Source organism: Pollachius pollachius (genome assembly GCF_949987615.1).
Source record: "Pollachius pollachius genome assembly, chromosome: 6".
NCBI classification, from domain to species: Eukaryota; Metazoa; Chordata; class Actinopteri; order Gadiformes; family Gadidae; genus Pollachius; species Pollachius pollachius.
This window is the reverse complement of record NC_136939.1, coordinates 13,130,492-13,154,519: the sequence shown is the minus strand read 5'-3', so window position 1 is coordinate 13,154,519 and position 24,028 is coordinate 13,130,492. Positions and strand designations below refer to the sequence as shown.

At 42.1% G+C, this 24,028-nt stretch overlaps 2 protein-coding genes across 2 annotated transcripts; one reads left to right on the top strand and one right to left on the bottom strand.

The window, feature by feature from the left end:
• Nucleotides 1-464: 464 nt before the first annotated feature.
• Nucleotides 465-2,879, bottom strand: LOC307077403 (aquaporin-11-like; the record flags this gene model as incomplete). Its single annotated transcript, XM_079738820.1, has 3 exons — nt 465-574; nt 1,178-1,294; nt 2,288-2,879. The coding sequence occupies 3 exons, from the start codon at nt 2,877-2,879 to the stop codon at nt 465-467; spliced, it is 819 nt and encodes a 272-aa protein (XP_079594946.1).
• Nucleotides 2,880-11,919: 9,040 nt separating this feature from the next.
• lrrc32 (leucine rich repeat containing 32) lies at nt 11,920-16,410 on the top strand. Its single transcript, XM_079737849.1, is given in 4 exon segments — nt 11,920-12,034; nt 12,791-12,926; nt 12,928-12,936; nt 13,856-16,410. Coding segments are annotated over 4 exon segments (2,094 nt in total). The 5' UTR covers nt 11,920-12,002; the 3' UTR covers nt 15,773-16,410.
• Nucleotides 16,411-24,028: the final 7,618 nt, after the last annotated feature.

Sequence of the window (24,028 nt, the reverse complement as noted above, 5' to 3'; positions counted from 1 at the left end):
AAGTAGAAAAAATGCTGGAATGAAATTTCAATGTGGCCATTCATATACTTCCATTTGCAAGTGAATGCATTTTCTGTACATTAAGTCCAAATCATTCTATATTTGCACCTTGCACCCCTTGCATAGTACAGCTTCTCAAAAGTTATTTGAAATCTATTGAATTCATTTAGCATTTGCAATAGAGAGAAGCAGTGATGGAGCTGGGGATGGTTACAGTAAACATTTCCATATGAATAAGAGAAAGGGAATGGACTGTGCATCGATGATTTTCAAGAGTGAAACAGAGTTTGGTCAGGAATAATCCATGCAAACATGCATGGATTTGATTAGTGCGTACCAACCATTTCATAAACCAACCATTGGTTGTATACCATTTCATCCTCAATTTGTTGCCTTCCACTGTGAATTCTTCCCAAAAACATATAAAGAAAGCAACAGGGATTTGGCCTGGACCACAATCCAGACTACAGAGTCTTCTTGCTGAGAGACAAAGTCCCTGTTGTCTTTCCAATGGTGCTCTTCCCAGAGAGAAACGGTATGATTTTCTCAAAGAGCATTATGCAGCTCGTCATGCCTGCCAACAGAAAAGGTCAAAGAAAAGGTCAGAGACCTAGCACACCAGAAATATAACCATGATCAACGGTAATGTGTAAGGTTATTTCAAAGTGAACCTGTTCCCACACATGGGAAATGTAAATCTAATGTAAATAATATTTTGGATCAACAGTGTTGTTTGACTTGGAGTGACATGGAAAAGGGTGTTTGAACAGGTTTTAATCTATGTTAAATAAATGTTAAAATATGCTTATTGATTCGTCATAGATATTTTATCAGTAAGTTGCATTGTCAAAATCCCTCAGAGCGAGAACAAGAACAGGTAAGGTAAGGATTGTACTGCTAGCCTGGTGAGACCATACAGATATTCACGTTTGCCTCTGACAATGATCTGCAGAGAGCTACATAACATTGACTTGCGAGATCATGATGTTCTCATGGGCAGTGTACTGCCTGAAGTAAATAATAGCACACAAGAACAGATTAAACTACAACCCTTAGCAAATCCTTCATCAATCAGCTGTTATCAGTCAGACTTTGTTTTTTATTACAGTCCTCAATTTGGCCGAGATGTCACGCCCTCACAAAAGGCTTGAGGTGGAGACACAGTACTTGTACTTACCTAGTAATGGGCCCAGCCAGTAGACAAAGCAGTACTCTGGGTAGGTGTGTCCACTGCAGGGGAACTGGATGGAGAACGCTAGCACGGCGTTGAAAACTGTCCCTGATATGTGACCCCCTGTGGAGAGCACAAATCAGTCAACTGATTGACCAATCAATCAACCATCAATAACCCAATCAGTAATAACAAACTTGTTCACCACAAACAGTTATGTTAAACTGAAATTCTAAGTAATTGTAAACCACTAGTAATATTACTAATATTTAAAGTACTCAATATACCCAATGCCCAAAAAGTATAACACCGGTCTACCAGCCCGTTTAACTGTTACATCTGATAAGTGGTTGGAAACTATTTTGTTTTAGTGAGGCCATATTTAACACCAGTCACAATTCTCACAAACTTTCCAAAACATCCACATCGATTGATGCTTCGCTTAATTACATCACCATGCATATCGATTTTACAGTCCAACATTTAGGGCTTTAGTTATGTAATGACATATATTATCTAAATTTCCAATGATGATAATATACATATTGGGTTAACAATGTGAAACATGTATCACACTGTCAAACACAATTCATCTAAGATCACGCAGCTTGTTCAAATTCTTGGATTATATTATTATTGGATCGGATCACAGGTGTTGGTTAGGTAATTACGCACCAAGCCATGGCCTGTTTTCACTAGTGTGTGTGTGTGTGTGTGTGAGGCCTAGCAATTTTGTTTCCCTGTATTTACGTTCCAAAGTTTCTTGCCCCGTTTCTCAGTTCCTTTGGCTTCTGTTGACCTGTTTATCTGCCCGCGTGACACGTTCTACCAATAACCCTTGACCCTGACTTTATCTCTACGAATAAGATGAGCCCTTACATTAATAGTGTAGAGCACATGTTTACAAAACTGCAGTAGGGCTACAAAAGTGACGTCCTTCTAAAAAAATATGGTCTATTAACGTGCACATGCCATTTATAGTCGGATCGCCAATGTAAAAAAATGGACATATTTCACTTAAAGAAATAATCAGAGCAATTTGAGTCAGCTCTGCACTCCGAACAAAAACAACGTGTCGTAACTGCAGGGTCAATAATGGGGGCCAAGGCAACAAACCTGTGTAGCAGAGCGAAGTGATCACAGCAGCGATGGCGTGAATCCTCAGTCTCGCGTCCAGCTTGTGGAGGTGCATGACCGTCGCTTGCAAGCAGAACGCACACGCCAGCTCCACCCCGGCGGCCTGCAACAGAGTTCCCCCCATGGGGTCGAAACATCTGTAGCCAAGCTTTCCGTACCTGGAGTGGAGGTCTGACAGACCCAGACTCCAGACGGCTGCCGCCGAGAACCGGGCGATGATCGCGGCTCCAAACTGGCCGGATATGAGGACAGCAGCGCCCCTCGCGGAGGTCGTCCCGCGGCGTAGGCTTTCCAGAACACTGACAGGGTTGCACGATGCTCCGCTAAAAGTTGAAATGTGCACAATCGTCATGGTGTATGACATTGTCAGGGCTATATGCGATTCTACACTGCCCATTTCGGCCAAGAGTTTTAGTTCATGAGTGCATGCACACAGCTGAAACGTGGACACCGCTTCCACCAGGTAAATCCTGTAATCCTCGGAGCAGTGTCGCTTGGCTGCCCTGCGCATCGCCTCACAAAAGAGGACTATGCATGCGACCAGGCCTATGGAAACCCCGAGATCAGCCATTCTCCTGGAGTGGCTGTGTGCTCAGGATGCCTCTGCTGGGACGTCGACCTAACAGTGACCTCAAGTTCTGTCCCAGTAAGCTCCTTCAACACTCGCGTTTCGCTGTCTCCCCGGTCCCTGCCGCAGTATATCGCTTTATAACTTTTTTTCCGAGCATTCTTGACAGCAGGGGGCGCCATATCCTTAGGTAAACACAGCATGCCTGTGATGCCTGTTCTGCCTGGCCACCATCATCCCAGTCCCACCGTTATATTAAAATAAAAACTCAAACCACAGGAATAACTGAATAAATTTAGCTTTTTTCGTTCTTGAAGGGAAAGTCAGCCAATTCATGTTAGGGCTTGCCTATTTCTCACAACTCCATCTAAATTCAATTGGCCCAACCTGTATTGCACCGTATGAGCAGCTGTACAATGTAAGCTAACGACTTTGACCCTTCGGCATGTCAACCGATGACGCCTATCTGAAGGCATTAGTCTGCATGTCTGCGGAAGAGACTCCCTAAAATGCTGAGGAATGTGAAGCTTTTTTGTAAAAATACTATCTACAAGTAGACCTTTGCAAAACGTTTTTTTTTGTTTTTGTTGCTCTGGATAACTGAATGTGCGAGTGATTATCACAAGAGTGTCCTGTGCTTTAGTACGGGGCTGTTTCATAACAGATGGCCGACAACGACATCTGCTGGCATGAATGCACCCGGCAAAATCCAAATACTAGTTTCACCTGAGGTGCAATGGCTGCACACTGACACCCAAGGGCGTAGGAACTGGGGGGGACGGAGGGGACGTGTCCCCTCCAATATCGGAGACAGGCGCATTTGTCCCACCTAAAAATTATACCGGATCTGTCAGGTTTCCGATATGTGTCCCCCCCAATGTAAAACTCATTCCTACGCCCCTGCTGACACCTACAGTTTGTCAGCTTGTCTTTGTTCATCATTCAATGGAGGTAGGTTGATTCAAGAACGCATGACTTTCTGGGTTGAATTGGTGTGCACGTAGAAGCCCACACGTGGATCCCCTCCTGGTGAACTGGTATCAGCATTCATCACCATGGAGGCTGGAGGGCTTAATGCAATGAATCGCTTTGTTACATTTGTTGGACAGGGATGATTCCTTCTGTGAATTGCAGATTCATTCTTAAAGGGGACAGACTCATGCTCCCCCAACGTCGTAGGAATGTCCCACCTGAGTATTTTTCAGACCAGGGCCGTAAACTTCCCTTTGTGTTGACGTTACCATGACATTAAAGTCTATGTTCTGCCTGGCCACCATCATCCCAGTCCCACCGTTATATTAAAATAAAAACTCAAACCACAGGAATAACTGAATAAATTTAGCTTTTTTCGTTCTTGAAGGGAAAGTCAGCCAATTCATGTTAGGGCTTGCCTATTTCTCACAACTCCATCTAAATTCAATTGGCCCAACCTGTATTGCACCGTATGAGCAGCTGTACAATGTAAGCTAACGACTTTGACCCTTCGGCATGTCAACCGATGACGCCTATCTGAAGGCATTAGTCTGCATGTCTGCGGAAGAGACTCCCTAAAATGCTGAGGAATGTGAAGCTTTTTTGTAAAAATACTATCTACAAGTAGACCTTTGCAAAACGTTTTTTTTTGTTTTTGTTGCTCTGGATAACTGAATGTGCGAGTGATTATCACAAGAGTGTCCTGTGCTTTAGTACGGGGCTGTTTCATAACAGATGGCCGACAACGACATCTGCTGGCATGAATGCACCCGGCAAAATCCAAATACTAGTTTCACCTGAGGTGCAATGGCTGCACACTGACACCCAAGGGCGTAGGAACTGGGGGGGACGGAGGGGACGTGTCCCCTCCAATATCGGAGACAGGCGCATTTGTCCCACCTAAAAATTATACCGGATCTGTCAGGTTTCCGATATGTGTCCCCCCCAATGTAAAACTCATTCCTACGCCCCTGCTGACACCTACAGTTTGTCAGCTTGTCTTTGTTCATCATTCAATGGAGGTAGGTTGATTCAAGAACGCATGACTTTCTGGGTTGAATTGGTGTGCACGTAGAAGCCCACACGTGGATCCCCTCCTGGTGAACTGGTATCAGCATTCATCACCATGGAGGCTGGAGGGCTTAATGCAATGAATCGCTTTGTTACATTTGTTGGACAGGGATGATTCCTTCTGTGAATTGCAGATTCATTCTTAAAGGGGACAGACTCATGCTCCCCCAACGTCGTAGGAATGTCCCACCTGAGTATTTTTCAGACCAGGGCCGTAAACTTCCCTTTGTGTTGACGTTACCATGACATTAAAGTCTATTTGATGGCAGATTTGTTTGATTATATTTTCCTTCTAGGAGGTACGTAGGGCCTCTAGAAAGAGGGGGAGTCTCGAGGTATGGTGGTATGGTCAGGGATTTAACAGGGTGTTTTAAGTGCCATTATGTGTTTTCATCAAACAGTTTAGCTTTGTTTACACGCTTTTTTTTTTTTTTTTTTTTACAAAACAGTACAAAAAAATGGAGTGACCCTGCATGGAGCAGGGGGACGACAGGGGTCAGGCTTGTCTTCATTTTGTGTTCTGCATAAAATGTATTATATATTGTTATTATTATATTATCACTCCAGTCGAGAAACCCTTGGCCTGTTTTCAGGATTTACCACAGGAGATTGTAAGACTTCCCTTGCCCTGCTGTCAACGTGTTAATAACGTGTGAAATGTATCACTTCCTTTCTTATTTATAAAATCCTAGTTTTCAAATCACTCAGAATTTAGGAAAACAAACAATAAAAGCAAAGAACAGGTTAAAATCTATAGTTACCAAAGGCCTGTAGAAAAAAATAACATTTATATTACATTTCAAATTTTTACATATCTTAGGAAGTTCAAATTAAATATGTATTAAATATCAAATGTTTAGATATAAGGGAAGGTAAGGTAATACATATTTTAAGAATAATGTATTTAAAATTTTTGTTGTGTTGTTTGCTAAGTTATGTTTTCTTTTCAATCTGCTAATTAGCAACCCCTCTTTTGATTAATCCCATGCACACATTTCTTCCATAGATGGAGGTCATTCTGGGCCACCTCTCAGTGTGTGATGCGCTGTCAGTGGGGGCGACATGTAGCAGATACAACCGGCAGAGTCACAGTCCCTGGGTCTGGATGAGATTCTGCTGCAACATGCCAGACCTCTACCAGCCCAGAGACTGGCAGTGCCTTGCCATACTTAAATGTAAGGTTGGAGTCTATCAACATTCAGTCCAGATTAAATATTTAGCAATACAGTGTCATTATATACACAGCATGTCCCTGTGTAGGCCTATGTATCTTAACAACAAGAAATTCCAAGGAGAATAGTCACCTGACGAGTCAAATAGTCACCTTACCATAAAAGCAAACCAAAAACCCTCCCCTCACCTCAAACCCTAAAAGCAAACCAAAACCTAACCTGAAATCAAACCCATAACCTAACACATAAACAAATCGGGCTGTGTATGCAGTGGATGAAAGCTTTATTCAGGCTATTTATGCGCTTATTTATCCAAGCACTAATCCTGAAGCACTAACCTTATTTCATTATCTGTGTGATTTAACCCCATGGCCTATTCTTCTCCTTTTGCATATTACATGAGCCTGCTCTATTATTCATAGAATCAATCATATTTGTAGTGTGCCATATATTCTTATCATTGTTTTACCATATTTATTGCATATTTATTCATTATGATTTATGATGTTGAGCGTGATGTTACGAATGCATCCCTCCTGACCACATTATTTTAAGGGACTTCTTTTTTATCCACTTAATTCTCCCATTATTTAGATTAGTTCATGTCTGGCTTTAGGAGATCCTGAAAGCCTTAACTCCTTCTTCATGATAAAAGGAGGAATGTTTTATTGACCATGTTGCCGTTCTGGTCCACCTTCTGGGAGGCCACCCGGGACCCTGACCCCTTGAACCCAGTAAGTCTCCCTGAACCCAGACAGTCCTGGCGCTGGCCAGCTCCCTTCCAGCATCGCCTGTTGATAATAAATGATAAACAAACCTGGGTTCCCCTCCTCCCTCAGTGCTCTTCTACTGCTATCTCCTCCAGTCTCTGTAGAACCCCCAAAAAAAAGGTTAGGAGGTGGAATATAACTAACTAACTAACTAACTAATAACAACACAAAAACCTAACCCCTCCCCAGGTCCGCCCCGGGACCTGGGGGGGTATGAATATATCGCTTGAAAAAAAAAATAAAAAAAAAAATATATATATATATATATTTTATATATATATTGAACCCGGGGGGGTAATTTTAATATATCACTTGAAGAATAAAAGAAAAAGTGATATATTGAGCCAAGGGCGTATGTTCAATATATTGCTTGAAAAGACAACAACAATGTAGCTTATCAATATATTGAACCTGGGGGGGTAGTTCAATATATGGCTTGAAGAAAAGAAAAATCTATATAGCCTATTGATATATTGAACCTGGGGGGGTTGGTTCAATATATCGCTGGAAAAAAAAAAGATATACCCTATCGATATATTGAATCTGGGGGAGTAGGTTCAATATATCCCTTGTAGAAAAAAAATATCTATCAATATATTGAACATTGGGGGGTAGTTCAATTTATCGCCTCCCAAGGTTATATTGAACTTGGGGGGGTAGGTTCAAGATATCGCTTGAAAAAAAAAGAAAAATCTGTTGATATATTGAGCTTGGGGGGGTAGGTTCAATAAATCGCTCATCAAAAAAAAAATCAATACAGCCTATAGATACATTGAACCTGGGGGGATCCATCCATCGGCAGTACATCTAAGCTTTGTTCGAAATCGTTCCCTATTCACTCACTCACTATTCCTATATAGTGTTCATGATATACTGAACTATATAGGGAACGAACAAACGAGAATTCGGACACTACTCTAAACAGTTTGTGTTTAGAAAACACGACCGCATTGCATTGTGGTATACGGGAGTAACATGTAGGGAACATCGTATGTTCACTCACATTTTGGGTATTTTATTGTCCACTATATAGTGAATGAAATTAACCACTGAGAATTCGAACACCACTACAAAATGGCCAGCACCCTATATAGTGCACTATATCCGTGATGGGGAACAATTTCAAACTCATCTTATGTCATGGTCTATGTCCTGCAGATGACCTGCCAACCAGGAGCCAACATCCACATATACCGGCAGGTCACATGCGAATGCGTGAGGCAGATGGTCGTTCAACACAGTGCGCTGTTCTCTCAGATCCAGAGTACGTTTAAAAGATTAACCATTTTAGGGTATCATACCGATGAGTTGTTCTCAAGTTGGAGTTTGTTGTTGTTTTGGTAAGACTTGCAGCAGTTATTCATTTCTATTGCTTTCCCTAACCCCCTAAAGGTGAATCGTCAGCTTAAATGGAAGCACACATCCCTGATCTCTACCAGAAGATGTTTGGCCACCAGCGAGCCTTGGATCCAAATGACTTGTTCACTGCGGTTTATCTGCCACTTCCCAACAAGGGGATGATGTCAACAACTGCACTCTTCTATTTTTCCCTGGTACAGCAACAAAACACAACAAATGAATCTCTCCACGTTTCCGGCTTTGTAGGACAGATGAGGACAAACTGTCCTTGGACTTCTGTACAAGCTTTGTAGGTGGCCAAGTGTTCCCTTGGCCAGAGCCATCTCTGCCTGATTGACTAATGGGGAGGCGTGGTCAGTTAGGGACAGGGGACGCTGTTGATTGCCCACACGCCACGCCGCACTCAGGTGTGTATGTGTGAAAGAATGTTACCATTATGTTTTTTATTATGTTTATTATGTTTATTTTGGGCAGTCATCCTGAGGCTATTCAAACAAAAGTGTCCGCATATCAAGTTAATCTCTTCTAATTAAGAGCGCATTTATTTCTTATGGTAACATCTACTAAAATAATTACCATCCATATGTGCAGCCCGAGCCGTGTACAGGAAAGTGTATTTTAAATCTCCCGGCTTTGTGAGCTCACCGTGGCCTGCTCCCCTCTAGATGGCGGTGTCGTTGAGGCCTGTGGCTGCGTGGTGTAGGCTCCGCCGCACTCCGCTCCTGCTTCAGGACGAGTCCGGCGCTAGGCGATCCAGAGGCTGCCTGCCGGGCTGCCCCGGCGGGCGGCTACGTGTTTCAGAAGCTCAAGGTCCAGGTGTGTTCACATGGGTCCTGTGTTCTCCGCTGCCAATGCGACCATCATCCTCATTGAAATACTGTACATATGGCTGTCTCACAAAATTTGATCATACTTAATCAGGATCTTAACAAAAACATAATGTTAGTCACGATTCTGCTCAAGACCTGTTGATACCTGCATGTTTGCATATTTATAGTTCAAGTATTTCAATCTCTATTCCCTCAGGTGTCCCGGACTGCCTGCTCTGTCTGCGCCTCTTCATCCTGAGCAGCCATGACATCAGAGAGCAGCTTGACGCCGTCTGACAGTGGGCCACACGCCACAACCTTCCCCACCATTGCAAACTCCTGGTCCTCATCGATAAAGCTCTCCACCATCTGACCCCCCCCCCCCCATATCTTTCTGACCTCCTCTCCCCCTATCAAACCCGCCGGTCCCGCAGATCCTCCTCAGCCGGTTTACTCCTATCACCTCCACCACCATTATCACCCCCACCATATCCTCCGATGCCACCTTCACCAGCACCACCGTCATCACCCCCACCCAGTGACGTGCAGTCAGGGGAGGCAGGTGAGGCAGAGCCTCACCTGTCATCATGAAAAGAAAAAACTAATTATGATAAAATTAAAAAAATTAAAAAATATTATATATTGGTATTTGTCTACTAATCTGTGGTCTAAATGTAATTAATGTACGATTCGAATAATTTAAATCATTTTTATTATCAAAATCGCTGAATTTTCATCTGAGGCAGCGAGCAGTGCTGCCTCACCGAGAATTGCGCAATCCCTCACAAACTGGGTAGAGCGCATGCGCTCAACCCAGTGCTGCTCCCCCTGCTTCTTCATCGTTGTTACCAATGTAATGTTTGTAGACACTTTTATTGTATGATCGCACTTTACTTAAACTAGTTAATGTATTTGATGTATGTGTATAACATATTTAGTCTTGCAGCAAGACTAAAAATGCTGATCTGACATAAAACCGCGCTGAAAAGCATGAAATGAGGCAGCCATTACCTCTGCCTCACTGAAGGGGGCGTATGCGTGAGCCCACAGTGTTTACAGGATGCTTCCGTTAACTTCTTTTAAGCAGTCAAGTGCACTCCATCAGTTTGTTTATTTAAAAAAATAAATCATTTCTGACTGCAAACATGGAAGATAATGATTCAAGGCCGGTACTATGTAACAATTGGGTTCATATATTTGTAAATCTGACCGAAAAAGTCATTGCCTCACTAGCCACGGACCTCACCGCACGTCTCTGCCGCCACCACCACCACCACCATCATCTCCCCCACCTCCTCCAATACCTCCATCACCACCATCAACACCGCCATCTCTTCCTACGACCACTGCTGCTGCTGTATCTGATTTCATGCCACCAAAAACGCCTTTTTGCAACCTTGCAATACTGTAGGCATTTCTCTTTTGTCATCTGAAGAAATACCTTTGTGCCATTTTTAACTCTTTCTCTTCATTTCAGTTAAAAACGAATTGGATTTGGTGGCACTGGAATCAAACGTGTGCACTGTGAGAGCAAGTGAAGAATAAACAGATAAACTGAGACTAGCTAAAGGGTGCATATGTGTGTTTGCAATCTGGATCCATGACCACATTAACATGCTCACAAGCTATTATAGAATAACTGCTAAATTAGATGACTCCTGCTCACATGCGCCTGCACACACTTCCCCATAGTAATGAGCGGCCACTTTCTTTTTTCAAGGGACGAGAAGTATTTTATCAGCATATTGCAAACTCATAGCACTTTTTAAAAACATTTTAAAAACATAATACAATAATTATAAAGTTACATATACTGCAACATAGCAACAACGTTTTAACACGTTTCACATCGCGAGCACTTCAAAGTCGTGTTCTTCCTCCTCACGCTTGGCGGCAGAGTTAGTTCAAGGGTCAAGGATCAAGGATGCTTTAATTGTCATTTAACATTTACATGAAAAACGAAATACAGTACTCAGGTCTCAGTGTGCTACCTAAAACCCTAGAATTTGTTTAACTTAATACAAACTATTAATATAAATAAAGACATACTAAGATACAAAAATACATTAAAATAAGGTATTTAAAGAAGGTTAGCAGCGTATTAATGAGTACAAGTGCAGCAGTAGGTAATAAGGTCAAAGTGCAAATGCAAATCAGGTCAGCAGTCGGGGTCCTAGACATTAAAGTGCATAAGTGCAGTTAATCAGTGCATAATCAGGATGTGTTTAGCAGTTCAACAGTCTTATAGCATCCAGGTAGAAGGTGTTCCTCAGCCTAGTGGAGATGAAAATGAAAATGAAAGAAAAACATTGGGAATCCCGGGAGATGATTCAACCAGGTTGTTCACTATGACTAACTAATGATAACTACTAGATCAACTGCGGTCCTTCCTAGGAACAGATGATGGACATGACCAAACCCACACGATACGAAGGCTTATATTTCAACATAATATGTTATGTCTGGGCGTTGCTCTTTCAGGAATAATTGATGCTGAAACTAAACGGAATAATGTCATACTTCTCATTAACCCTAAGGGCGATTCAAACATGAAACTCCCCAAGCTGCACCGTGGCTCAAACAATGTTCTGCAATTGCAGCTCTTTAGAATTACAATCTGAGTAAAGAATTCAGAAAAATCCCATGCAGGCAGAGTTTCCACTGAAATATAGACAACATCCGTCCAGGTAAACCCCCAACAGAGTTTAAGGAAGACAGGCGGAATTATATAGAAAACAACGTCATTCGCTAAGGAGACTGCGCTCTAATTGGTCTTTCCAATGCCCTTACAAGGAAGTTCCCTTAAAAAAAAACAGGAGGGAGCGGGGCGGGATTAAACCTAATAGGTCCATGGATAAAACTGATGAAGGATCCTCACGGGATGTTGGAGCGCAAAGGGAAGCGAGTGTCTGGATCATTTCATACCGTGTCTCAGTATAAAGGATGTGAAATCTCTACGGTCAGAAAACGGCTATGAAACTTTCTGGCAGTCAACGGAAAGTGAGGTAAGGTTTATTGCTTTAATAGCACTTTAAATGCTGTTCTATTAATATTTTATAATGTGGGGGTATCGAATGGAAGATCATTGTATTTATTGAATGCTCTTAAATAGCAATACCTATTTTATTTTTAGAATATCTACTTTTTTGTTTGTTGTCAATCTCAGAGTTGTTATGTTTCAGTTTTTCATATTTTATGGTATTTCTTCATATAGCCTATATCATTTTTGGGTTTAAGACTAGGGTTACCTGAACACCAAAGAGAGCCGCATAACATTTACAAATGAAATCCACGTGTTGCCCTTTAGGTTTAAACGGTCTGCTTTTATCAGTTCCGACCTATTAAGTGTTGCAGATGGAAAGCACGTGGATTTCTTTGTGTAGAACTGTAGCTCTGTGTAGTCCTAACAGGATGTGTTAGGATTTGTTAAATAATACATGTCATTATTTCTCATTGGTCAATGCTCCGTTTTTAGATTCTTTTGAAAAGACATTGTTCCTTTAGAGGTATTTTACTGACAACTAACTTTTCACAGTGTACAAAATAAAATCACTGATAAAGACCACAACAATCAAACCTATGTATTTTTAGTACAGGTCACACAGCATAACATTCAGACTTGCTTCCCTTCCCTTCCCACTCATGCCTCACATCACCTGCTTGCACGCCCCCGTCTACTACAGTTCCAGCTCGATCTCTTATTTTTATTTCTCTTTTCCTCTTTTTCATTGCTGTTCCTCTGGCCCGGACCCTGGTTCTAGCAGCATAATGGCGGGTTTCCACTTGCTGTTCACGGTGCTCCTGGGCCACGTGCTGGGCTCTCTACCTGCTACCAGCCCTCAACACCTGCCCTCTCCGTGCCTGGTGGTGAGTCTAACCAATGAGCACGCCAGCGCCAACCTCTGGGGTGCGTCACACACCACAAACCACGCCTTTATCTGTTGCCGCTTTGGTTGAAGTACATTTAGCCCTGGTGAACCCTGAAACTTGATTTGACCTCATTATTTGTGTTGTGAGGCTCTAGAAAATGTTTGTTTGCATGTTGGTAACATTTGTTATTCAGAGGTGTTCACAGCCAAGAGACTGGGGAATGCCGTATACCTCTCAGAGGCTACCACAAGTATGCCGAGAACCTAAATACTTGGCCGCAGAGGGGGGGAAAAGTGTATGTGTGTGTGTGTGTGTGTGTGTGTGTGTGTGTGTGTGTGTGTGTGTGTGTGTGTGTGTGTGTGTGTGTGTGTGTGTGTGTGTGTGGTGTGTGTGTGTGTGTGTGTTTGTGTGTGCGTGTGTGAGGGAGAGACAGGGTGAGAGAAAGATAAAGAGTGTGAGTAAGAGTTTTATGAGCTGTTTTTTCAAAGAAAGGGTCTGGATCCATATGGTTTCTGTTAGAGGCTAAACTAGTACAAGTACAATGTTTAAAACCAAGGAAGGTAATGCGATCATTCTCGATGAACATGTCTTTATGGCTAATGCTTATACAATGAATAGATTAAATAATATATGAATTGCTTTGTTGTAACGCCACCACGTCTCTTCATGTATAAATGAGTGGGCTGATGGTTAAAGTGAGCCGATTTGGAGTCCTGGAATTCGTTTTTCTTGTGTTTCGGGAAAGAATATAAAGTTAACAACTTAAGATGTTAAGAGGTATAAAAACTTAAAACAGAGGTAAACCCAGTAGACTCACAAAGCTACTCCCCCCCCCACTCCACGTAGGCTTTAATCACTAAGGCCTGTGATGTGTCATGGCTACATCAGCACATAAGAGGTCATATTAGATCATAAAACTGAGGGGAATGTCGACATTTTTTCCCACTGTTTCTCAGGACGACATGGAAGTGTTCTGCGATGGCCGGAACTTAAGAAGTGCACCCGCTGACCTACCCCTGGGGATCCAGAAGCTGGATCTATCCCGTAACATTTTTCAAAACCTCATCCGGGAAACGTTGGCGATTCACCCCACCATCCATCATCTGAGTCTCATCTACAACAAGATTCGGTTCATCGAAAGTGGTTTATTCAGGGGCATGAAGCATCTCAAATTCCTAGATCTGTCCAAGAACTCCCTAGATGTCTTCGCCATATCGAAATCAAGCATCGGAAAACTAGGATCTGTTGAGTCGTTGGATCTTTCAGGCAATGGGCTTCACACAGGGATGACCAAGTACTTCCTCAGAAACTCATCGTCACTGCTTAACCTCTCGCTAAATAGCAACAGTCTCATCAAAATAGCCAATGACACCTTTACTGGCTCTCCGTCTTTGAGGAAAGTCAGCCTGCACAACAATGTCATCCTCGAGATTGAAGATGGTGCATTCAATGTGTTGTACCATCTGAGAGAACTTGATCTTTCCAAAAACTCCATCACTTGCATCACAGACTTTGATCTTTCTCAGTTACAAATACTCAACCTCAGTAAAAACAGCTTAGAGGCTTTCCAGACCGTATACTCAGATTCAGACTATGAGCTTGTTACCCTTGACCTGAGCCAAAACAAAATCCATTATTTCCCTCTGGTTCCCAGGAGGAACAAGCTTGCATACTTGGACATTTCACGGAACCAGCTCCAGGGTGTCAATACTATGGGAACAGCAGAGGAAATAGGAAATTTCAGGGAGCAGTCCTTGGCTCACAATGAATCTGGCCAATACCTCATACAGCAGGACTTCTCAAGTCTGAACTACCTTGATCTCAGCTACAACCAAATGAAAACCATACCGCAGTCCTTTTTCAACAGTATGGTACAGCTGGAGCACCTTAACATAAGCAATAACTGTATTGGGTCATTTCTTGTAGAGGAAGAAAACGGTCTGAATAATTTGAAGGTTTTAGATCTTAGCTATAATTCCTTACGGGACATGTCATTTGGAAAAAACACTCTGATGGCACTGGAAGAGCTCTTCTTACAAGGAAACCTTCTCACCACCATAGAGCCCCACACTTTTCAAGGACGACCTAGACTCAAATACCTGCTACTGCAGCAGAATAACTTACACATTTGCCCATCACATGCAGAATCATCCTTCAGCAACAATCACAAACATCATCAAGGCTGTGTTGCATTTTCCTCAATTCCGACCTTGCGGCATCTGTATCTCTCAGAAAACCACCTGAAGGTACTGCCCAACAACGCCTTTAAGGACACGCCCTTGACGCTGCTCGACCTGTCACTAAACCCAGGCTTGGTAGTCGGCTTGAATGCCTTTTCTGGCCTGGAGGACTCCCTGGTGCACCTGTTGCTCCGGGAGAACCACATCTCCAGGCTAGACGTGGACCTGTCCTCCTTGAACCATCTCAAACTGGTGGACCTGTCGACCAACCGGCTGTCCATGTTGCCCTCATGGAACAAGGAGTCGTCCATCGAGTCCCTCAACCTGGGCAACAACCAACTGGTCACGCTGGATTACACATTGGTGGCTCTGGGGAGCTCGCTCAAGACCCTGTACATGGGCTCCAACCCGCTCAGCTGCTGCAGCAACCTCCGCTTCTTCCAGCTGATGCAGCGCTCCGCCGTGGAGGTGCCGGACATCGCGACCGTCACCTGCGTGCATAAGCAGGACTCAGAGCCTGTCAACATAGAGCGAGTGACGGAGGAGATGTGTCACTCGCTGGACAACAGCAGCAGGAGCCTGACCATCCTGGCGATTCTAGGCGCTGCGCTGGTGTTGGTGGTTGCACTGGGGTTTCTGGCCAAGGTGTGTCACAACAGGAGGCAGACAAACAGCAGCACCTTCAACGCTTAACATTGGAAGGGATGGTGGAGATGGAAGGTGGACACAGAGGCATAACTACCGTGCTAACCGGAAAGTCCTCGCAATTGAGGAATCACAGCATTTTACAAGAACATTTGTTTTTCAAAAACAGACCAACAGAACACTAATAAATATGCTAGGAGGATATATATTTTTATGAATGAACTGAACATATGAAGAAATGGACTGTGAAGAACATTTGTTTGGAAGACAATGTCCAGGCAGAAGCACCTTGTTTGAATATCGTTGATCTTATTGTCATTGTGGCTTTTCTTTGTTATTGACTTTGCGCTTTAATTCCCTATCTGTATTTGCATTTCTTTTGTCTGTTATTCTGTGATGTTGCCCGTATATGAAAACACTCCACAACCATTTATGCTGCCTGGGCAACTCCGCACAGAAAGGGAAATGACTAAAGACTTTTTATTGTTATTATTTATATTGCAAAATAAATGGCAGTAAATGTGAGTTAACCTGACGACTATCCAGCATAATGTAACTGTTGATCTTCATTTTATATTGAACATTTTGTTTCAAACAAGAAGGAGTAAAGAGCCATATTGAAAGCAGTGTGTGTTATTTTGGTTGTCAAGCATATGTTTGAGTGGTTGTGGGCGGGGATTGGGGAGGGGGGGGATTACTGCCTTAATAGCTGTGCTGTAAACAATCATGTGAATTATGAAGTTATGTTTCCATTAATGTGCCTGGTAAGACACTGCATAAGAGCTTTGAGAAAAGGGTAATATTTCATACAGTACGAAGCCTATGTTGTTGTCAGTTTTAATTCGGTGGGATATCTTTCCGTAAAATTAAGTATATTGATAGAGCACTTTCAGCATGGAGGTACTAGGTGAGAGTTTTGTTGAAATGCAATATTTTGCAAATTAATGACGATGAAGACAATAAAGATTACACTTTAAAACACGCATTACAAAGATGAGTCCTGAATTATTTTATTGAGAAACACTTCAATACAGAGATATAAACCAAAGTAGTAACTTAGCTTCTAGCATACTCATTACTTTCTGTGTGCTTATTTGCTATTGAAGGCTTCAGGAAATACAATATTTTCTGTGTGTTTACGCTTGTTTCAGATGTGATGGACGCATCTGTGAACTACCACAGATGCGTCCATCTGTGGTAATCTTTCGATCCTTCTAGTATTTAGATGTATTTATATGTAATTATACTATATACGTACTATAGAAAAGTGAACTACATTGTAGGTCACTTTATGCTTTTAGTTTTTTTTTAGATTCGGGGAATATTTCATGAGAACTTTATGTGAATCATGATAAGATTATCATGAAGGGTATAAATATTATTGTTATTTTTATGACAACATTATTTTCACAGAGCGATGTGAACCTTCTTTTCCTCTGTGACTCAAGTCTTCCATTCCAGCCCCCCGCCCCAGCCTCGTGAGAGACACACACGCACGTCGGGTAATTCGCCATCTAGGGTGGGACAGGATACAAGCGGGGGGAGAACAGCTCACAATCTTTGTAAGGAAGAGGACAACGCACAACAGCCTTATCAGCAAAAAAAACACCTCCTCATTAAGGGCTTCAGATAGAAAGTATTGCCTTTGTTAATATCTAAAAAAATATATACATTTAGGCCTATATATGTGTGTGTGTCACACATATATATAGGCCTAAATGTAAAAAACATTATATACATATATAATTTATATAATATTATGACATCATAGAAATACATTTTGGAATAAATATTTATATATTTCTATATCTACCCAAATCAAACACTTTTCCTATCTAGATTTTTACGGCAGTGAGTATCAATAAACACACTTATTGTCATGCAAGTTTTTAACAAGTAGAAATAAGTAGGTTGGCGTTATTTTTTTCAGGTTAAATGAAAGGAGTCATATTAGTACACAGAATCATTGAGACATTTCCCTTGGGCTAAATAAAAGACATTGCAGACATGGGTTTGACGTGGACAATCAGAGAGCTTCAATCCAGTAGAAAATGACATCACGGATAACAGTAGCTATTATGTTGGCACTCCATCCCAGAGTGAGCATGGAACCTCCCACTGGCATAGGTTTCCCCATCACAGAAGTCTTTCAATGACATAACCCAGGAAATGATTCCCTGGTTCAGCCACTTTTGATGTTTTGTGAAACAATACTGACAAATGAGAACATAAAAATCATTCAATCATCAGTCCATCATGGCTGAACAACCCGGCACTGGTGTGGTAAACAAAACTGCAAAACTTGTACTTGCTTCTGTTTTAGTCATTCACAGTCATGACTATTTGGATATGTGACATTTACAAGATTAGGAATTTCCAGATTTTGTAAGTGTAAGAGAGTAAGTAAGTTTGTATAAGTACGTATAAGTATTAAGCACGTAAGCAGTAGTAGAAGTAAGTACTTAAGCAGCAAGTAAGTAAGCAAGCAATTTAATGGTCCTGGAGGTATATAAATGAACAACCGCAATAATTGTTTTTGGTGACATAAATTCCATGTAATGCAACCAGTCACAATCTCATAGATCAGTCAGCCCCCGCCCCGACCGCCGTGGGATTGAGAGGGGGCATCCTGCCATCCAGAGATCCAGATGTTGCAGCTGCAGAACAAAAACAAGACTGTGCTGCAAGAGTTTGAAGTACCACTGAGGAGACGCCAAAGACAGCACACACAAACACAACACACACGAACATAGGTGCGCGCACACGCATACGCATACGCACACACGCACGCACGCACGCACGCACACACACACACACACACACACACACACACACACACACACACACACAGGGACACAGGCTGATTTAGATCATTAGACTTTCATAAAGTAAAAAAATGATTTGAGATTGTCACTTAATGGTGGGGTCCACTGGCAATGTGAGTATTTAGCTCCAGGTAGTTTCTAATCAGCCCAAGTCTAAAGTTTGATGGAATGAATTCTATTCATATAAAATAAGATTTAAGAACTATTAACAACCGATGACTTGAACTCAGCAGGTAAAATGTAAGTTAAAGTCAAACAATACATGTCGCTCATATAGAAAGCATTTGGTTTTGTTTGGCGACCTCCCCCTCGTCCCAGGAGCCTCGTAGTTTTGGACTCCGTCTGCCACGACCGGTATGTGTTTAGGGAAGGATCCCTCAGAATCTGCTGCTGGGGAATGTCTCCAGACTGCTTCACAGGCCCCAGATTTATTTTTACTCCTCTGTGGTATTACCTCCCTAGGGTCACGCACAAAGCAGACAAAGGCCGGGATCCTTCTACCCCCCTGTAGAGTCCAAAACTGAAATAATTACGAGCCCATTGCCTTATGAGGTAATGGGGTCTGAGTTATTTAAATCAGATATAACACTGGGGATTTAATCCAGTTTATCAGTAAGAGGAAGGGTATTCCAGCACTTTCTGTTGCTCAATGTATTTTATTTGAGTTAATTAATGTATTAGTTTTCCCCAAAGCCTCCAAAGAGAAAACAGACTGCCAGACTTGTCTCTTGCTCACCGGTTACCCACTTCTTCAGCTAGCCACCCAGTTCATCAGAAGCGGCATCTAGTGAGAGATCTCTTGTTAAATGAGATGTTAAGTCTTGTTCATGCTGCGGCGGCGGGAGATAAGATCAAAGCACTACGTCGTATGTTTTGCGGTTCTTTAATTAGAAGCAGACTGCAGTTCACTTTCCTCTCCTCTGTGAACATGCATTGAGTCATTATTTACTTTTAGACAAATATTTTATTTTTCCATGTTTAGTCTGGTCAGGCCTTATCCAGGTTACGGTCAAAATAAATTAAACTCAAGAAGAAAAAGCCCATGAGAAATAAGCGATATTAATGTGAAATATGCTCACACTAACTCTAACTAACTCTAAGTAACACTTACTACCTCTGTCAACACTAACACTGACTTACTTGCACACTTACAACTCAAACTAACCAATTAACTATCTCTAACATTTATACGAACATTACCTCTTACTATCACTAAGTAACCCTAACTAACTAGGGTTAAATAACACCAGCTCTAACTAACTGTAACCCTAACTACCCCTAACCAATACAATCCTTAACAACAGTTGCTAACTACTGTTAACACTTACTCTAAAGTATCAATAGCCAACACTAACTCCAACTAACACTAATTATAACTAACTCTAACTCTTACTAACTTACTCATAGCAACTCTATTGAACTATTGCAAACTCTTAGTAATTATCTTTAACCAACTTACTCTAACGCTTACTAACTAACACTAGCTCTTACTCTATTGCTTAGAGAAAGCCTGCTTGCATAAGCCATGAAGAATGCCTTCTATAAACATCACCGCTCTCTTATTTAAAGCCTGCTGACAAAAACAGAGAAAAGATCTTGTAAAAGTCCAGGGCAGGAGAAGAGTGCTCCACAGAGGCAACTATTAATGCTCTTTCCCATAGATTGGCCCCATTAAAGCCTTCACGTAACATTATAAACAGCCAGTAAATCATAAACACCTGTAATCAGTCAAACTGGTGACTGGATGAGAGAGAGAGAGAGAGAGAGAGAGAGAGAGAGAGAGAGAGAGAGAGAGAGAGAGAGAGACAGACAGACAGACAGACAGACAGACAGACAGACAGACAGACAGACAGACAGACAGACAGACAGACAGACAGACAGAGAGACAGAGAGACAGAGAGACAGAGAGACATACACCTTGTATATCTGCAGACAATCAAAATGGCCACTTGGCAGACAAAGAACATATTAGTATGGGCCATTATACAAAAAAACATAAAACAACCACAAGGCTTACCAACAAACCGAATGTACCTTATTTTTATAGAGCAATGTTCTTAGGTGCACCTCGTCAAACTGACTTAGACGAGAAACATTCTTTACACACAAACACATTACAGCTCCAGAGGGCAGATCATTCCATTGTGTCGAGTATAATCTCTGTTTATGTTCATCTCTGCTTGATTCAGCCTTGAAAGGCCCCAGCTGGGCAAGTCCACTGAAGGTTGGGGCTTGAGAAACGAGACATAGTTTTAAAGTGTTTTAATTTTTTTTTACTTTGGATTCGGGATCCTTTGGTTTTCTTTGGAAATCTTAATGAAACACTTCATCAGATTTTATTTCTAGACGTCGAAGCGTTGACCTCTGACCTGTCTCACCCTTTGCTGGGGATAAATCAGATTGTGGTGCAGGGAGGGCCGGGGGAGTGTGAGTGTGTGTGTCTGTGTGTAGGGAGTGCTGTGGGTGAATATTTAGTCATCGACTACGTTTGTCTAGCAATAGAAAGACTCCTCTGGAGTCTCGAGAAAGTGGGGCAAGGCACAGCTTACCTCACACGTACACACACACAAACACACACAAATAAAACATACATACGCTCTACAGACACAAATACAAACACACTACATGCATACTCACTCTCAGTCTCTCTCTCACACACACACACACACACACACACACACACACACGCACACACACACACACACACACACAGAAACACACACACACACACACACACACACACACACACACACACACACACACATAAACAAAGAGATAAGCCAATATGTACATACATTGTGTGTGTGTGTGTGTGTGTGTGTGTGTGTGTGTGTGTGTGTGTGTGTGTGTGTGTGTGTGTGTGTGAGGTACTCCCTACCCTCGGGGGAACCTTTGGTTCCCTGACATAAACCAGATGGTGGTTGTTGTGAGGCAGGGTGAACCAAGCGATGCAGCGGCCTCTCTGTTCGCTGCTGCTTCTCTTATAGGATGAATGCTTCACTGTCAAGGTATCGGCCTATGAATCCAAGTTTAGGTTAACAAAGCAAACTGTTTTTAAAAAACCCAGCTCTCTCTCCACTTTGTATGACATTCACTAAGAGCAGAAGTGGTGAGCAGTGTGACTTGGCTGTCAGAGGACTTTAAGTTCTGCTCTCTTTTTGTTGAAGTCACAAATCAGGATTTTACTGAGTTTCTGTTTTTTCTTTGGGCAGGAGAATCCCGCCTTCCGACGTTGGGTTGCTGTGCTTTGAGATGTGGACTGTGGTTAAACGTCCATCGTTATACGCTCTGAAAACCTGGGTGAATAATGAAAAGATGTGTTTCTTGTTCAACCAATAGAACACGTAAACGTTGGGCATCCATCAAGAAGCCCTTCAAAGACTCGTCGTCCCACTGGGTTGAGGCGGTGGTGCTAAACTCTTAGCCTAGGACAGAGATTATGGTCTGCATATGGTGTCTGATACATTTGACTTTTGTTGTTCTGTCTTTATTTGGTCAAGATGTTGTCTGATTCACGAAATTCTGTGAAAGTTGTGTTCAATAAAGAAAGGGCAGGAGTTACAGGATCATCTGATTAGACTGCACATGTGCACAGCAGATGACGTTGACGGGATGGGGAAATAACTTCCAGTTGGCTGGATGTGTCAGGCAAAAGACTGCGTACATACACAATTCGTACATCAGGTCTATAGACATGCATAGACATGCAAACACATGCATACACACACACACACATACAAAAATAAAAAACAAAAACCTCTGTCCCAACTCTAGAAGTCTTCCACCCACCAGATACCAACCCAGCAGTGTGCCCAGGCACCGGGTACCGGGTCGACCCCCCCCCCCCCCCGCCCCCCTCCGGTGTGCCGTGGAGAGTTAATCAGCTGACGGACAGTCAGCGTGATCCTTAACAGAGCCACATGTCCCTGGGTCGGGTCCAACCAATCCAAGCTGCTCCTCTGTCTAGCAAGAACACCACACCACACACAATTGATTCATTTATCTTAACTGAGTAATAATCCAACCGCACGAGACATACATAGTCGCACCCATACAACACTTCTGTTAGGGTCTTTCCATTTTATTCCCTCATGTCACTGTTTGACGAATATGTTCAACTTGGACAAAATCCTGAAGCAGATGCCTGTAGGCCAATAACAAATAAGGATATATTTCAAATGAAGGGACACTTTGATTTCCTCCTAAAAGGGTACATATTCAAACAAAAGCTCACAGTGAGATGAAAGTATGAGAGGCATCATGAGTTACAGTGCTCTGTAGTTAGGTTGGTGCTGATTCAGACCTCATTAAGTCTGTAGAGGCATGGCTAGGTCAACAGGAAACAGGAAGTCAGCACAAGCCTTGTAGCCGGGAGGAAACACATTTCATGGACTCATTTATTTTCACAAAGGAAACTTCAACTGCTAACAGCAGTTTGGGTAACATTACTGTCTTATTCTTGTGTCAGTTTTAACTGTTCTGTAAACGTTTTAAATATAAATGCAATATTTTGTATTTTATGTTGATGAATACTTCTTGCCTTAGCAAGAGACTTGAGTAACTTTCAATCTGGCTCATGGACTCTGCAATGAGTGCTTTGTGCAGTCAGCCCAATTAGATTCACGCCCTAATTCCTTCTCCTGTACATCATATTTTTACACATCATTTTGCACCAGTTGAGCACAATTCCACCATCGAAAGCTCAGATCTTAAGCCATTCATCTAACTCAAAAATGGTTGCATTCTTTCTCTTTAATCTGCCCAATAGTTCTCAGCTCTGTATACGATTAGTATACATTGTTACTTAATAGGGTTAGGGTTAAGGACATAATAAAAAAACTGCAGAATATTTGTTATGATGAAGATCACCATTGGGCTTTTTGTATCTTCCCAATTGATGCTTTGTTTCAGGTAGCAATTAATTTAAGTAAGGTTGCACTACACTATGCTATATCCCAAATATTGGATTTAGGTTTAGGGTTAGGTCTTAACACAAATGTGTTGAGACAATATTAATGATATTTTATTTTGTTTTGCTTACATAGCAATTAGTTACAAATGCCTGACATTATCAAGGCAAGCATTCAGTAATTATAGCTATGAATTTGAATTACCCAGCAGTTCTGTAAATCCAATATTTAGGATATAGTGCAATGAGACCTAACTTAAATTAATTGTTACCAAATAGAAAGCATCAATGGGGAAAGAGGGGACTTCTGCATTGCCACCTTTTTATATTCCCATTTGCATTACTTTGATCCCTATCGTCACATTTTTCAGTTTCGCTTGCCTAACCTTTGCTCCCTCAACAGGATATCGGTGGAAAATCCCTGCGTATTAAATGACAGGGATGCAGGTTGTTTAAGCAAATGCAACCAGGGAAAAAACCCGACTTCAATTACCGAGGTCAAAGAAGACGTTGTATGAGGTGCTTTCAGTGAACTGAAAGCAGGATAAATAATAAATGTTGACTCAGCAA